The sequence below is a fragment of the Oncorhynchus keta genome, chromosome 34, assembly GCF_023373465.1.
Source record: "Oncorhynchus keta strain PuntledgeMale-10-30-2019 chromosome 34, Oket_V2, whole genome shotgun sequence".
NCBI lineage: Eukaryota > Metazoa > Chordata > Actinopteri > Salmoniformes > Salmonidae > Oncorhynchus > Oncorhynchus keta.
This window is the reverse complement of record NC_068454.1, coordinates 65,018,731-65,035,408: the sequence shown is the minus strand read 5'-3', so window position 1 is coordinate 65,035,408 and position 16,678 is coordinate 65,018,731. Positions and strand designations below refer to the sequence as shown.

General features: G+C 40.9%; 2 protein-coding genes across 12 annotated transcripts; one reads left to right on the top strand and one right to left on the bottom strand.

Annotated features, from left to right (window-relative positions):
* Positions 1 to 180: 180 nt before the first annotated feature.
* On the bottom strand, positions 181 to 11,708 carry LOC118367611 (zinc transporter ZIP1-like). 8 transcript variants are annotated; one of them, XM_052494432.1, is made up of 4 exons: positions 11,480 to 11,708; positions 5,534 to 5,626; positions 2,237 to 5,352; positions 181 to 1,427 (listed from the first exon to the last, which is right to left on the bottom strand). In XM_052494432.1, exons 3-4 carry the CDS (start codon positions 2,427 to 2,429, stop codon positions 1,042 to 1,044), a joined length of 579 nt encoding a protein of 192 aa, XP_052350392.1. In that variant the 5' UTR covers positions 2,430 to 5,352; positions 5,534 to 5,626; positions 11,480 to 11,708; the 3' UTR covers positions 181 to 1,041. The 8 variants fall into 8 exon arrangements, 7 of the variants coding, with proteins under 7 accessions (XP_052350392.1, XP_035607101.1, XP_035607102.1 ...); XM_035751208.2 differs by lacking the exon at positions 11,480 to 11,708 and having other exon boundaries at positions 2,237 to 2,530; positions 2,963 to 5,352; positions 5,534 to 5,860; XM_035751209.2 differs by lacking the exon at positions 11,480 to 11,708 and having other exon boundaries at positions 2,237 to 2,457; positions 2,963 to 5,352; positions 5,534 to 5,860.
* On the top strand, positions 5,998 to 10,700 carry LOC118367609 (cyclic AMP-responsive element-binding protein 3-like protein 4). 4 transcript variants are annotated; one of them, XM_035751202.2, is made up of 10 exons: positions 5,998 to 6,303; positions 7,059 to 7,214; positions 7,381 to 7,645; positions 7,757 to 7,899; positions 8,326 to 8,415; positions 8,630 to 8,736; positions 9,006 to 9,074; positions 9,173 to 9,257; positions 9,339 to 9,435; positions 9,527 to 10,700. In XM_035751202.2, exons 2-10 carry the CDS (start codon positions 7,062 to 7,064, stop codon positions 9,856 to 9,858), a joined length of 1,341 nt encoding a protein of 446 aa, XP_035607095.1. In that variant the 5' UTR covers positions 5,998 to 6,303; positions 7,059 to 7,061; the 3' UTR covers positions 9,859 to 10,700. The 4 variants fall into 4 exon arrangements, with proteins under 4 accessions (XP_035607095.1, XP_035607094.1, XP_035607093.1 ...); XM_035751201.2 differs by having other exon boundaries at positions 7,381 to 7,663; XM_035751200.2 differs by having other exon boundaries at positions 7,059 to 7,199; positions 7,381 to 7,899.
* Positions 11,709 to 16,678: the final 4,970 nt, after the last annotated feature.

Below are 16,678 nucleotides of genomic sequence, written 5' to 3'. Positions count from 1 at the left end.
TATTTTGGATATTGATTAAAAAACGTTAACTATTGTATTGGTTGGTTTCCTCAAATAAAAGGGCTGCATATAAACAAGATTATTCAGTCGTAAAATACACTGCCACACTGGTTGTCTGATCACTATCGTACTCATCACAAATCCTATCACTCTCCATGGGAAAAATAACTAGGCAACATGTTGAAAAGTATTTCAGATTACTTTTAATCAGTCAACCAGGTACAGCTAAACAAGTCCTGGTTTAAAAGTGAACATAAAAACAAGAGCAGCCATTTCAATTATTCAAACTCAAGTTTTACAAGATAATAGAGGACTATATCTCAAAGCTTTCTCACCACATGGCAGTGAAATAAGGGCCTATATGTTGATCTCAATGTAAGGCTCTGACAAAGAGCAAACACTCCATTTAGCTTTTTAAAGATTTAAAGTAATAGCCAGCTGTATATGCTCTTATTATGTTTATGCAGGGGCTAGGCAGTCATACTACTGAACAAACAAATGTTCTGTGTACAATTCAGGACACTGCTAGTCAGATTTCACAGCCAGAACAACATTAGGATTGCTATAATATCAATCCAGGAGTTATAAATTACTCAAAAGTACAAATATTTCCTTTTTTAATTCGGTAATTTTGACCACATCATCACGGTATACAGAAATCTGTTTGTGAAGTATGTCATTGTTTATGTAAAAAATATATATATATTAAAATGTTCAAATATCTAAAATAGAAAATGTTATATGATGATCATTTAAAAGCATGGCAGGATTAGCATATATCCCTTTTTTAAAATCTGAATGAATAACATTCATCTACATAATAAAACTAAAAGACCTCTACTGAATCAAAAGTTTCCAGTGTAACCAGCATTCTCCCTGCACCTTAAGGAAACATGTTTGAATTAATGATACAGTTGAGTATCTTTTGGTCTCATGCTGTAAACATTGTTTAATGCTTATCAGTCCAAATTGCATTCTCACGGCGCAAAGGGTTGTCAGTTTTTCAAAGAATCAGACTCTAAGGATTGATCTACAGAATATTTACATTTTGATGAACAGCACCCCAGTGACCACTGCGAAACCAGTGAGAATCATGGCCACCTTGGGGTTCTGCGGGGAGCTTAGCTCATGGAGCAGGATCTCCATGAAGGTGATATACATAAAGGTGCCAGACGCCAGGCCTTCTAAGGTGGAACTGGCCAGCTGGTGCTGGGGGGACGACTTGGTCTTGGTGACGGCAATGCCCAACGGGGACATGAGAGCAAAGAGCAGGAGGCAACCTACCACGGCTGACTGCCGCAGCTTGCCCTGGGCCAGCTTTAGGGCTAGACTGAAAGAGATGATGCTCTTGTGGAGGAGTAGAGCAACACAGATCTCCAGCACCTCTTGACTGTCCTCCTGTAACCCCACAGCCAGGCCCTCGAACACTGAGTGCAGAGATAAAGAAAATACTAGAATGAAGGCCCGGATGGCCGAGGTGGAGTTAAAGTCCACATGAAAGTGGGAATCCTCTCCCCCTAGTTCCTCCCTACCATGGGAGTGGTGGGAGTATCTTGAAACACAACATGCTCTTGAATACAGGGTGGGTGTCATTTTAATCATATAAATATAATTCATAGAATGGACCTATCCCTTCAGACCTCTCCAATTTAGCTGGTACACCATTGACATTTTAATTGAATTGACATTTTTGCTTCTAATTACTAACAGAAAATTGCCGCTGGTCCACCCATTGTCGAATGTCAACTTAAATGGTCATGTATATTCTATGATCTATATTTCTATGATTTCAATAGGTTTCCTATGGAGAATTGACAGTATAATATTAAACAACTGATATTCCCATACAAGTCAACATTGTGTGTAATTGACATTTAGGAAAAAAAAGTTATTTTAAATTCAAAAAACATATTTTTAAAGAAATTATGAAATAATATTAAAACCCTGTTCATAAGCTTTTAAATATATAAATCTCAACTGTTTATATTTTCCAGTGATGAAGAGATGTATGTCTCATGGTATGGTGTGTATGCAAAATAGGTCAACTTTGAGGACTTTTGACTATTTTGGCATTCAGGTCCAAAAAGTAACTTTCTGAGCACTTTTACAATGGGAAAATATGTAAGGAAGGTTCTATTCAATTGAAAAGGGGTGCTGTCAAAAAGTGATTTAATACAAATGGCTTTACCTTTAAGTCACATTCTCTAAATGAATTTTGATCTAAAGTGCCACTTACCTGGGTCTACATTGCACCTCCCTGCCCCCCTGACTAAGCACAAAGGGGCGAAGCCACAAACCAGTGTGATGGAGAAAAGAACAACCAATGCTCCCAGCTTTACCTCCAGGCCAGGGACATCAGCTGGGTTCATCTGCACTTCAGATGACCACCCAGAGAGGGCAACAGAAGAAGATCCTTTTCTGAGAGCCATGTCTGCACAACCTGCTTCTCTCTCAAGTCTGAGTGAAACAGCAAAGTGTAGCTCTCAGACACCCTCCATTGGCTTACAGTCAAATGGGGAGGGGAGACCACCTACACCAGAGAAGTTTGAGGAACATTTGCCTACATTCAAATCAAGTCAATACAAATAAACGCAGTTTTACATTTATTGCATACATTTTCATAGTGCCCATGGTTTAGGGTGAGAGACATCTGAAAATGTCACATTGTAACATCTGCTCTAGGATCTTGGCAAACAAATAATATGAATTCCCAGATACAGTATGTGAAAGGATCTGGAATGTAAAGTTAGTGTAGGAAAGGGGGGCATAGAAAGCATGTGACTGATCTAACATCAGATAACATTACAATGCTTTACTGGGCCTGTGATAATATCATGTATAGCTGGTTAGAAAGTTTTACTAGCTATTCCATCAAAAGTTTTCAACAATTTGACTAAACGTATAGCTTTCTGCCTATGGCATCTCTCACATTACAAATCGCAAGCTATAAATAATGTATTACCTTCTATTGTATTATCTCATAAAAGGACAGCCTTGGTGAGCAGCTTGTATTGGCACAGACTTAATAACAAGTGGGAAAAAGGCAGCAAAATTACATTACTGCTATTCCAAAAAATTGCACTCCGTATGGGAAGTGGTGAGTCAGCTGATCAGAATGAGGCTGGGACGACCTCGAGGGAGGGGCATATCACTGTTTCATCAGCGCTCAGTGAAATCTGATCTCAAGTCAGATCTGCGTTTTAGCTGTCGATAGTTCAACTCAAGATTGGGGTCCGCTAAACAGATCATTTATCAGTTGTTTCGGAGCAACTTCTTACTTTCGCGGTCTATTCATTCGTGGACTTTTGAGACAAGATACTGTACATTGTATCACTCATTAAATCGCACACAATTGCAACAGATGAAGGATTGAGAGAACATCATGAGCCATCTCTAGACTTTGTATCAGTCCAGTAAATGTGCAAAATATGACAATGTCATGAGTACCAGTACCACACCTCTGCTGCATTCTCTAATCTAGTAGGATACATACCCGCGAAGCATGTACAGTCAGTCTTTCATGCCCTGGCCTTAGTTATCTTTGTTTTCTTTATTATTTTGGTTAGGTCAGGGTGTGACATGGGGGATTTATGTGTTTTGTCTGGTCTAGGGGTTTTGTATGTTTATGGGGCTGTTTCCTTTCTAGGTAGTTTTTAGTATGTCTATGGTTGCCTAGATTGGTTCTCAATTAGAGGCAGCTGTCTGTCGTTGTCTCTGATTGGGAACCATATTTAGGCAGCCATGTTCTTTGGGTATTTTGTGGGTGATTGTCTTCTGTCTGTGTCATTGCACCAGATAGGACTGTTTTGGTTTTTGCATTTGTTATTTTGTAGTGTTCTCGTTTATGGTCTTGATTAAACATGTTGAACTCTAACCACGCTGCATTTTGGTCCTCCTCTCCTTCAGCGGAAGAAAACCGTTACACAGTCAGGCAATGTAATTTGGACTTATTATTTTCTGGTCCTGTGTGGAGCAGTGATTTATTTTTTTTATTATTTTTTTTATTATTTTTTTTGCTGTGGTCCGGACTGGCCTTGATTTCAACGTCAACAGACGTCTATGATTGGTTTAGAGTTGGTCAGGTCCAGACTGGAGTTGATTTGGCCACATATAGACTTCTATTGATTGGTCTGGTAGGGTGTTTTCCTTTCACACCAAGAACTGAGTATGTTGTTCGCTACACTGGTGTCAGAAATGGGATGGCAGCAATGACCATGAAACATTATGAGTAGCCTTTGCAAAATGCTGGAATCTCCTTAGATTTGTGGGAAATACTGTAGTGAACGAGTGTAGGCCAACACTTCCCATTAAGATTTTACAGACATTGATGTCTTTTCGATATCTAATTCTTTTTTTTTAAATAGGGCTCTGTATTGTACCCTACTTTACTCTAATATACTCTACTAAACTATACTCTACTTTTACTGTACTCTATTGTACTCTACTGAATACAACTTGACTGTCCTGTACCGTGCCGTACTGTGCTCTACTGTACTAAACTGCCATATGTAACGGATCTGAAATGGCTAGTTAGTTAGCGGTGTTCGTGCTAAATAGCGTTCCAATCGGTGACGTCACTTGCTCTGAGACCTTGAAGTAGTAGTTCCCCTTGCTCTGCAAGGGCCGAGGCTTTTGTGGAGCGATGGGTAACGATGCTTCGTGGGTGACTGTTGTTGTGTGCAGAGGGTCCCTGGTTCGCGCCCGGGTATGGGCGAGGGGACAGTCTAAAGTTATACTGTTACACATACTCTAATGTGATGTTTAAACTTGTTAAACATACTGGCTGAGCGTACCACTCCCTGTAGAGCCTTGCTCTACAGTCACTGGGTTAAAGGCCTCAGCCTTGTACTTTTGGTCGAGTCTCTGTAGTTCCTCAACGAAAGATCCTATGTCACCTACCTCACAACACAAAGAAAGAATTCCCTAACATAGACACAATAGGTGATTGAAGAGAATAGGCTATTTCAGCTCAAGATACATTGCATGATGCATGTCCATACATATAATTATAAATAACACAACTAGAGAATGTTCTATGTCAAATGACTGGACCTCAGAACTGTGGCCATCAAGGACTGCAGTTGTGCACATCCCTGCTCAATAAAAACCACACTGGCATGCAAGCTATGTAGGCCTACCTCTTTGGCCAACAAGCGATAGACCGTTTTTCAGATGATGGATCTGTCCTGGGCACAGTTTTCGGGCAAGTGAGCTGTGGAAAGTGACTGCAGGCATACTCTGTCACATGTCTCTGGATGGCACCAGTAATTCCCTGGCCAAGCACACTAGGAGTCACCCCCAGCGCTTGCACCCAAATGGTCTCCCCACCATCAGGACAGACTTTGGCGCCACCTACAGGGTAAAGGGAATGATACAATTTCACGAAGTTGCATTCAAGATCACAACATTTGGCTGCCTTTTCCATTGTTGATCAGTCAATCAACTACAAAGAATAGTGAGACAAAAAGATCCGTGTCTATTGTAAATAGATAAGTGCAAAGAGAGCAGTGAGCACATACAAAGATTGACTCACCACCCTGCTATCCATTTTTGCAAGGAACACCAACAGACCAGGCTCTTCCAGCCATCATGGATGTGCCAGGCATGTAGTCCAAACCATCAAAACCTGTTCAAAGTCAGAACTCCAGATGGTGTGACGCACTTTTAGATTTTGCCATGATCCCCTGATTTTGCTCTAACTGTCCCACTGCAAAAACGCCTCAATAGAGAATGTTGGCAAAAGTATAGGCCTTTGCTTACTTCAGAACTCAATACGATACTGTAACTGATCCTTTCCAGTATGTCCAGTATCATCTCTAACACACTGCTACATTTTGCCTCCAAAGTATTCACACCCTCTTCTGTTTTTTTTTATTGGTAAATTGCCCTGGCCAATCAAATGCGTAAAGTGGGAGGGACTTCGGGGTTATTTGACGATTATGAACTGCACAACGTCGGTGTAAATGTACTGATTTATAAAAGATACATGTTTTTGCATTATGGCATAAGTAAGAAACAGAGAGAAATCCATATACTCTATCAGTTAGTGATTTTAGAGCCAACAGGTTGCGCTTAGGCGACGCACATCCGCGGTGTTTGTATGGTTATTCGCCCGACGGGATGATTGACATAAGAATTGCCAGCTGGATTTTTGGGAGAAATGCGTCTTACACTGGTTGATCTTTAAATACTACTCGTCTGCATTTTTCTCCTCTGGTTGGGCCTACTATTGTTGTAATGCTCTTGAAGTAGACCTACATATATATTCTGAACAACATCGCTTCTGAAAACAGCAGCAGACAAGTAAGTTGTTTGTGGTGACATGAGGCTATAGTCGGGGAGTACAATGTAACTCTTGCTTATACTGCTTGACAGGGAAGGAAGGGAATCCTACACATGACCGATGTATAGTGTCAAACTCAACATCTAATTCGAACCAATAAGGCAATCGTTTACGAATGTTGAATTTTAATGGATCAACTTTATTCAAGTTCCGCAATTTAATAGTTTGAGACCATTCTCTTAACACTTGGCAGAAATATGCCGACAATGGCCTACAATATAGAATACATACGTTTAGACAGACTATAGTTTATTAAAGAATACTGGTGTGGGTCACGTGATATTATTATTTTTGCTAGCCTAACTTGTAGGTCTACATATTACATTTGAGGTCAAAAAAGTCTAATGGTTGTGATTTTATGAGGGGTTGCTATTGCTATTGAGAAAGCCTATCAGTTTTTTAATGCAACTGTGTGTGCGTGCGCGTGCGTGCGTGTACCAGGATGCAGATATCCGCTTGCGAAAGGACTCCCACTGATTAAACAGTAATAATATATATAGCTCCACCCTTTAACAGCTCGATGAGCAGTTGCCACACCTTCTTCGTGCTTTATAAATCTTAATAAGTCTTAATTTACAACAACATAGATATGAGTTACAAATACTTTAATAACAAAGAGTTGTAACACTGACAGTGCAATAAGAGAAGTACACAAAAGTGAACTGAATTGCTAAATATTTTGTAGTACTTCTAACTGCTGTTTTGTTTCTTCTAGGACATGGATGTAGAGAATGGAGAGCTGTTTTTCAGACACAAGGAGGACAGTATGACAGAGGAGAGTTGGGGACTGGAAGGGCCATTTTCTTGCTCTGATGTCATCTATGCTGGCTCTGAAAAAACCCTGGATGAATGCACGGTAGACCCCCAAAGTGTGCGGAATGTTTCCAATTATAACTAGTTGTACAATATAGTGAGCAAATTTGCAAAGATCTGGGGCTATATTTAGTCAACTTTATTTCTTAACACATTATTAAAATGTAATAATGTATTATACCATTTGCTTAAAGTATTACCAAATTCCTCTTCATTTGTTACAGGGTCTAAACGACAGCGAGCCAGAGGATGTGCTTTATGCCATCAACCCAAATGATGTCTTCCCTACCAGAGCCCCAGTAGAGACCTCCTCAGAGAGCGACAGTGGCATCTCTGAGGAACCTTGCTCCGAGAGCCCTCTAGCTGCCACGGTGGACCCCTCTCAGGCCCCCACAACTATCTATCAGGTGGTCTATGACATCAGCACCCTGGCCAACATCAAGACGGAGCCAGAGCAGCATAGTGTCGATGTCATTTCCATAGAACTCGGTGTGTGTGTTTATGTATGTAAGTGTACGCTTGCGCACATGCATATGTGTGTGTGTGTGTGTGTGAGTCCATGTGTGTTGGGTGGGAGTTTACTCTCTTTTCCTATGTCAGATGAGTGGCGTTCTCAGATGTTGATCTCAGAGTCCTGTATTGTCAACGAGTTACCTCAAGTATCCGCTGGGAGATTTGACCATGGTCACCTTTCTACCAACTCTGCTTCCACCTCAGGCCCCACCAGTCCAGACAGCCCACTGGTGAGACCTAAAAGGGGCAAGTTGACTCAAAAATCTGAATTTTCAGATATTTTCACACCACAAAAGTGGTCTAATGCCAAGATAAGTCCATATTCAATGGCATATGTTGTGAAGATCCCACCGTATGCATTAGGACAAAGTTGCAGGGCTCAATCCCAAATGAAAAGGGAATGTTTTTACCATCTAATTAGATGTAAACAGTGACAATCTTTCCTGCTTACTTATAATTGAGGCCTGCAAATGTATTGTAAAGATGTGGTGAAATCCATAGGCCTCAGTCCCTAATGAATGGACAAGATAGGCACAATATGAAGATAGTGGGGGAGGGGGATAGTTAGTCTGAGACCCCAGGTGGTTGTTCAAGTGTCTCTCTATGGGATTATGGCGGTGAGGATTATAAACACAATACTCTCTTCTCCTGATCAGCTTTACCCTGATCTCACGCTGACTGAGGAGGAGCAGAAACTGCTGAACCAAGAGGGGATCTCTCTGCCCAACAACCTGCCCCTTACCAAGGTCAGACACACACGCACGGTAGATGTTACACTATTCAATGTACCCAAATCCATTACTCCCCTGCATGCACTTGGATTACATTACTTTTGCATAACAACTTTGACATGACAAATTACTTTTTTGTATATTTTTTATGATTTGACTGAAATTGACGGAAATTGTTTAGCTCTGAGTTGAATTGCATCTAAATGTACTGGACTGAATTGCCTTCTAGGCTGAGGAACGGATTCTGAAAAAAGTGAGACGCAAAATACGCAACAAACAGTCAGCCCAAGACAGCCGTCGCAGGAAGAAGGACTATGTTGATGGGCTTGAGAGCAGGTGAGGCCTGAGGCTTCTATTTGGCTCCATGAAAATTGGACCCACTTTGTAGTTCATGGTGGATAACCTCTACAAACAAGTCACTTGCATTTCCTTAGCATTTTCATTTGTGTTACAACAGCGAGGCATGTGCAGTAGGAAGTTCTGACAATGGGTCCTTCTGTTCTATTCTGCCACTGAGTTATTGTTGACTCTCCCCAATGGGCCGACACTGTCGGACAGTAGGAATACTTTTCTGTCAGTGACCCTAGGTATTTTCTGTGTCTCAGGGCAGCAGCTTGCTCAGCGCAAAACAAAGAGCTGCAGAGGACCGTGGAACAGCTGGAGAAACACAACATGTAAGTAAATTGGCTATAACCTTTTTGCACTGATGATGCTCAATGATGATGTGTGTGTCTTGTTAGTTATGGTCTTTTTATAATATCTCCATGCACAGGTCTCTCCTGGCTCAGCTGCGCAGACTACAGTCACTGATCAAGCAGACGGTCACTAAAGCAGCACAGACCAGCACCTGCGTCATGGTGAGACCTCCATGCCTTTGTGTACTTTCAGGGTGATCTTAAAAAAAGTGAATTGAACGTGTGTCTGTTGTTTCCCATCAGATTATCCTCTTCTCTCTGGGCCTCATCATCTTCCCAAGTTACAGCCCCTTCAACTGGGGCTCCTCATCCATAGAAGAGGACTATACACCAAAAGGAGGTTAGTTATCCATTTAGGAATTAATAATGGATTATTTCTCTTATGAAAACTATGAAAGTTAAATAGCCTTCCCTCTTCTTTACCGTTTCAGTTATCTCCAGAAACATCCTCACAGATCCTGCTTCATCCTTGCAAGCTGCTGAGGATGTGGATAACCATATCATTCAGCCAGATTCACTACCCGTTTCCCGTGACCTCAGTCAATCAGATCCCCCGGATGCTTCCAGAATACTAAAGCAACCAATAGAAAGTCCCGAAATCACTGACATTGAGGGTGTGGCCCTAGAGGAGAGCCAACCAGGGAACAGCTCGACTCTGGTTGACGGGCAGACTGAACCTCTGGCACTGGGCCTGGTGTCAGCAACAGGAAAAGGGAGCACAAGCCTTGATCCCACCAAACCAGCCCACGCTGATGAGATGTAGACAGTGTTGATGAACTAGTTTGACTGCATTCAATTTGCTTTATAGAGCTCTTCAAAGCTCCTTGCCTTCATTATGGACAATGGGAGGAATATGCTGGGGCAGTCCAATATGCTTCCCCATTACCACATTGGTTTTCAACCAGACCCCTTTGGGTCCCTTCAATGCCTAACCATTGCCTTACTCTTTTTTGGTGCTGTGGTGCAAACAAGGTTTAATCTGGGATTCGGTGGAATGGTCTTCAAAATGGGTTAAACATTTTTTACTTTTCTATTTAAGTACCACTTCTTAATGTTTGTATGGAAAAGGTTTCTAACTTTGAACTCCGAGGAGCTAGTTAGTATTATCCTGTGGGAAGGATGAAGGTTGTTAGATTGTAGCTGGAAAAACACCACAGATATGAATATATTGTTTTGGCTATGCATTCTTTAAGCAAGTCTTAGTGTATACCACACACACACTCCTTGAAAGTGAGCCTACACCGATGGATTATGTTTTTGACTAACTACCTTACTCGTGTGCAAACTGTTTGTGAAACTGCCTAGCTAGTTTCTGACTGGCATCTGTGCTCAATGTAGTTTGCAGCTCCCATAACTGAATGCTGAGAGACTCATTTTGCACTGTAAGCAAACTGTCATATCTTTTGCGTGTACTTAAAAATGTCCTTTGGCCCTCATTCGTTTAAGAGATAAACAGTGTGTACAATCCAAACATATCCTTATCTTAAGCATGACATTGTGGTCCAAATGTATACTCTTCACAGAACTTGCTATCCTAATTTTAGTTGTTGCTGGTGTCCTATTTTATGTGCTTTACATTATATTTATTAAATGGGAACAATACTGTTTTTGCTTTATGGTAATTAAATAGCCGACCTGAAGATTGATTATTCAGATCATTGAAGAAATCCATAAAAAAATGTATTGACTGCCATAACTACGCTTGCCCTATGGATAATCTCATGCTTTCGAATGCTGTTGAAGATGACTAGTTCCCGTCTTTACCGGTTACTCAGTGCAAACCTCCACCCTCCAAAAAACCAAACATGGACTCTGACATCGTGGCTACCCTCTCCTTACTCATGAACTCCAGGTCTGACGCCATTGAGAAAATGGTAGGTGCGAACACCATGGTTATCGAAGGCTTGAAAAAGACTGTAGAGTTTGCATGTGGTGTAATCAAGGATGGGAAAATGAGTGGTTAAAGGTGGAACAGAATAACAATGTCTACCATAGACGTCTCACTGATCTGGAACAATACACAAGAAGATGGAACCTGAGACTACGGCTTGCCAGAGGTGGAGAATGAAGATGTGCGACGAGAGGCTATCCGCATCTACCAAGAAGTTATGCCTGCAGAGAAGAACGAAGTTGGTGATACCATCAATGTTGTGCATTGTCTCGGCAAGAAGGAACAGCAAAACGATTCAAGACCAAAGGGTATCATCATCCTCTTGACTGACAGATTATACAGGGATGCTGTCTGGAAAGCTGCTAGGAAGAAGGCGTTCCTTCAGAGTCATAGTTTGCGTTTCGCCGAGCATCTCAGCCCGGATGACATAGAAAGAAGGAACAAGTTATGGCCAACATTCAAGAAAGCACGAAATTAGGGAAAGGCTGCTTACTTTGTCGGAGGACGAGGCTTCATCAACGGTTCGAAAATTGATATTCCTCCCTAGAATCTCACCAGAGAGAACAGATTGATTGTTTCAGCCATGGTATTCTCATTTTCCTTGTACTGATTACCTAACAAGCCTCAGGTGACTATTTTTCAGAACACTCAGGTACCTCAATAATTTATTAGCTTGTTCTTGTATGACTGGACCAGAAGAAAGCCTATTGTGTTTACAAACTCACAAAGAAGACTGAAAGTTGTATTTTTTTATTTTATTTATACAGTAACTAAGATACTGTTTTAAAGGGGCATACAGCTCTGCTCTGACTTTACACAGTTATTGTTCTATCTAGATATTAATACTTATTTCCAAGTAAAATGGGTCTTAGAATGTGTATATGTAAAACATTTTTACTCTTAATTTTTTTAATGATCCGTTTTCATATTTATTTAAAATAGTTCCCTTTTTTTTAAAAATACAAAAATAGTATTTTATTTTTATTTCTTAGAATAGTCACTGATTACACTAAAGTGTAAGGGGTGCGTAACCGGTGGCAGCGAAGTCAGACACAGGAGAGCAGAACTTGGTAATATCCGGAGCAGTTTAATAACAAAACCAACGCCATAAAAATAACAATATATTGGGTACAAAAACCCGTCGCCCACCAATAAACACGTGCACAAGCACTTACAATAAACAATCCCACACAAAGACATGGGAGGAACAGAGGGTTAAATACACAACAAGTGATTGAGGGAATTGAAACCAGGTGTGAGGAAAAACAAGACAAAATACATGGAAAATGAAAAGTGGATTGATGATGGCTAGAAGACCGGCGACGCTGAGTGCCGCCCGAACATGGAGAGGACCCGACTTGGAGAGGACCCGGGCGGAAGTCGTGACATAAAGAGGGTTTTTATTCTCTTTTACTACAGAGAACCCTTGGTTTGGTCTTGAACATAATTTTCTGTTGAGTTGAATTTCAAAAGCCGGATAACAACTAGCTCAAAGTTTATGGTATAAGCTATTTTCACTTTAAGTTGACTTAAATGGTACAGATCTTGGTTCCTTATCGCTTATGTTCACTGCTCCTACATTTTTGACTCATCCTACAATGTATACTTTTATATTATCTTTGTTGTTTTGTCTTTGTCTATACTTGATCTTAATGCTAGGGTGTTACGAAACAATGTGAAGCGCAAGGCCTGCTTTTTTCAAGAGTCTCACTCAATTTGTGCTGATGCCAACTTCTGGAGGTCACAGTGGGGCAACGATATTTGGCTTTCCCATGGATCTGAACACTCCGCTGGTGTCACTACAATGAAAAATACCTTTGGTGGTAATATTCTACACTCGGAATGTGACCCTTTTGGTCACTTTATTTGTCTTGTGATCAGTTACAATGACATTACGCTAATTACTGTAAAATTCTACTGGTATAACACCAAACATGAAAATTATGAGTTGCTTGAACCTAAAGAGAAACATGTACTTCATTGATTATTTAAATTTCCTAATTCGTTATTATTGATAGTAGGGGACTTTAACATTACAAAAGATAACTCATCTGATAGATGACCCCCAGGTAGGCCAAACAGTCAGAATTTGGGTTTAATAATTTTTATGGAAAAGTTTGATCTTACTGTTATATGGATGGAGAGGTTTCTGGCCGACAGATCTTTCACTTGGAGAAACAAAACCGGTTCCAGACAATCCAGAATAGATTTGTGGCTTATATCCAAATGTATTGATAGTGAGTGTGTTACTACAAATATTTGTACTACTCCCCTCACAGAGCAACGGGCCATTTACATTGATATCAAAATATTTACCCCTGATACTAACCTTGGTAGAGCATCCTACTGGAAGCTAAATAGCTTGTTATTAAATAATGATATAGTTAAGGTTGGGGTTAAAGGTCTGCTCTCACACTTTTGGGAAAGGGCTTGTGAATAAAAATCTTATTGCAAGAACTGTGAGCTCTTTAAATTTGAGGTGTCCAAACTCCTTAGAAAATATGGTAGTAATCTTGCTAAGACCTTTCTCAGAGGTCTCAGAGGTCCCCACTTGGGGGAGGAGAAGATCGAACTGATTGAGTTACAAAAAAACTGGACAATATATATATATAGATTAATATAAACTGGATAATATATATAGATTAATTCAACTGGATAATAAATATAGATGAAATCAACTGGATAATATATATATGGATTAAATCAACTGGATAATAAATATAGATTAAATAAACTGGATAATATATATAGATTAAATAAACTGGATAATAAATATAGATTAAATCAACTGGATAATATATATAGATTAAATAAACTGGATAATAAATTTAAATCAACTTGATAATATACACTGCTCAGAAAAATAAAGGGAACACTAAAATAACACATCCTAGATCTGAATGAATGAAATATTCTTATTAAATAGTTTTTTCTTTACATAGTTGAATGTGCTGACAACAAAATCACACAAACATTATCAATGGAAATCAAATGTATCAACCTATGGAGGTCTGGATTTGGAGCCACACTCGAAATTAAAGTGGAAAACCACACTACAGGCTGATCCAACTTTTATGTAATGTCCTTAAAACAAGTCAAAATTAGGCTCAGTAGTGTGTGTGGCCTCCACGTGCCTGTATGACCTCCCTACAACACCTGGGCATGCTCCTGATGAGGTGGTCTCCTGAGGGATCTCCTCCCAGACCTACATACACTAAAGCATCCGCCAACTCCTGGACAGTCTGTGGTGCAACGTGGCATTTGTGGATGGAGCGAGACATGATGTCCCAGATGTGCTCAATTGGATTCAGGGCTGGGGAACAGGCGGGCCAGTCCATGGCATCAATGCCTTCCTCTTGCAGGAACTGCTGACACACTCCAGCCACATGAGGTATAGCATTGTCTTGCATTAGGAGGAACCCAGGGCCAACCGCACCAGCATATGGTCTCACAAGGGGTCTGAGGATCTCATTTCGGTACCTAATGGCAGTCAGGCTACATCTGGCGAGCACATGGAGCGCTGTGCGGCCCCCCAAAGAAATGCCACCCCACACCGCCAAACCGGTCATGATGGAGGATGTTGCAGGCAGCAGAACGTTCTCCACAGCGTCTCCAGACTCTGTCACGTCTGTCACATGTGCTCAGTGTGAACCTGCTTTCATCTGTGAAGAGCACAGGGCGCCAGTGGCGAATTTGCCAATCTTGGTGTTCTCTGGCAAATGCCAAACGTCCTGCACGGTGTTGGGCTGTAAGCACAACCCCCACCTGTGGACGTCGGGCCCTCATACCACCCTCATGGAGTCTATTTCTGACCGTTTGAGCAGACACATACACATTTGTGGCCTGCTGGAGGTCATTTTGCAGGGCTCTGGCAGTGCTCCTCTTTGCACAAAGGCGGAGGTAGCGGACCTGCTGCTGGGTTGTTGCCTTCCTACGGCCTCCTCCACGTCTCCTGAGACTGGCCAGTCTCCTGGTAGCGCCTCCATGCTCAGGACACTACACTGACAGACACAGCAAACCTTCTTGCCACAGCTCGCATTGATGTGCCATCCTGGATGAGCTGCACTACCTGAGCCACATGTGTGGGTTGTAGACTCCGTCTCATGCTACCACTAGAGTGAAAGCACCACCAGCATTCAAAAGTGACCAAAACATCAGCCAGGAAGCATAGGAACTGAGAAGTGGTCTGTGGTCACCACCTGCAGAACCACTCCTTTATTGGGGGTGTCTTGCTAATTGCCTATAATTTCCACCTGTTGTATATTCCATTTGCACAACAGCATGTGAAATTTATTGTCAATCAGTGTTGCTTCCTAAGTGGACAGTTTGATTTCACAGAAGTGTGATTGACTTGGAGTTACATTGTGTTGTTTAAGTGTTCCCTTTATTTTTTTGAGCAGTGTATATATATATTATTGCTCATCAAGGATGAAGCCACTGCTCCAAAACTGCCATAAAAAAAGCCAGACTGTGGTTTGCGACTGCACATGGGGACAAAGATGGTACTTTTTGGAGAAATGTCCCATGGTCTGATGAAACAAAAATAGAACTGTTTGGCCATAATGACCGTGTTATGTTTGGAGGAAAAAGAGGAAGGCTTGCAAGCCGAAGAACAACCGTGAAGCAGCATCATGTTGTGGGGGTGCTTTGCTGCAGGAGGGACTGGTGCACTTCACAAAATAGATGGCATCATGAGGCAGGAAAATTATGTGGATATATTGAAGCAACATCTCAGGACATCAGTCAGAAAGTTAAATCTTAGTCGTAAATGGGTCTTCCAAATGGACAATGACCCCAAGCATACTTCCAAAGTTGTGGCAAAATGGCTTAAGGACAAAGTCAAGGTATTGAAGTGGCCATCACAAAGCCCTGACCTCAATCCTATAGAAAATGTGTGGGCAGAACTGAAAAAGCTTGTGTGAGCAAAGGCCTACAAACTTGCCTCAGTTACACCAACTCTGTCAGGAGAAATGGGCCAAAATTCACCCAACTTATTGTGGGAAGCTTGTGGAAGGCTACCCGAAACGTTTGACCCAAGTTAAACAATTTAAAGGCAATGCTACCAAATACTAATTGAGTGTATGTAAACTTCTGACCCACTGGGAATGTGATGAAATAAATAAAAGCTGAAATAAATCATTATCTCTACTATTATTCTGACATTTCACATTCTTAAAATAAAGTGGTGATCCTAACTGACCTAAGAAAGAGATTTTTTTCCTGGATTAAATGTCAGGAATTGTGAACAACTGAATTTAAATGTACTTGGCTGAGGTCTATGTAAACTTCTGACTTCAACTGTTTATAGATTAAAAGCAGAAGGAGCCTTTATTAGATCTAGGAAAAAATTACTTGAGGAGGGAGAACAGAATTCATCCTATTTCTTTTAGATTTGAGAAATGTAATTCTACAAATAACACTATCCATAAGTTCCACATTGACGGTGTTATTACAGATGACCAAAAATGAATCGCTAAATACTGTAGTAATTTTCACAGGAAATTGTATAGCTCTACGTACTCTCAGGAATCCGTAAATATGTTTTTTGACTCACTAAATAATGTTCACTCGATCGGCGATACAGAATCTGTTTTTATTAATCACCCAACGTCTTTACAAATTCTTTAAATAATAGTCCTGTACAAGGTATTTCCATAGCTGGTAAAGAAATGATTATAAGCCAGCTGGCTGA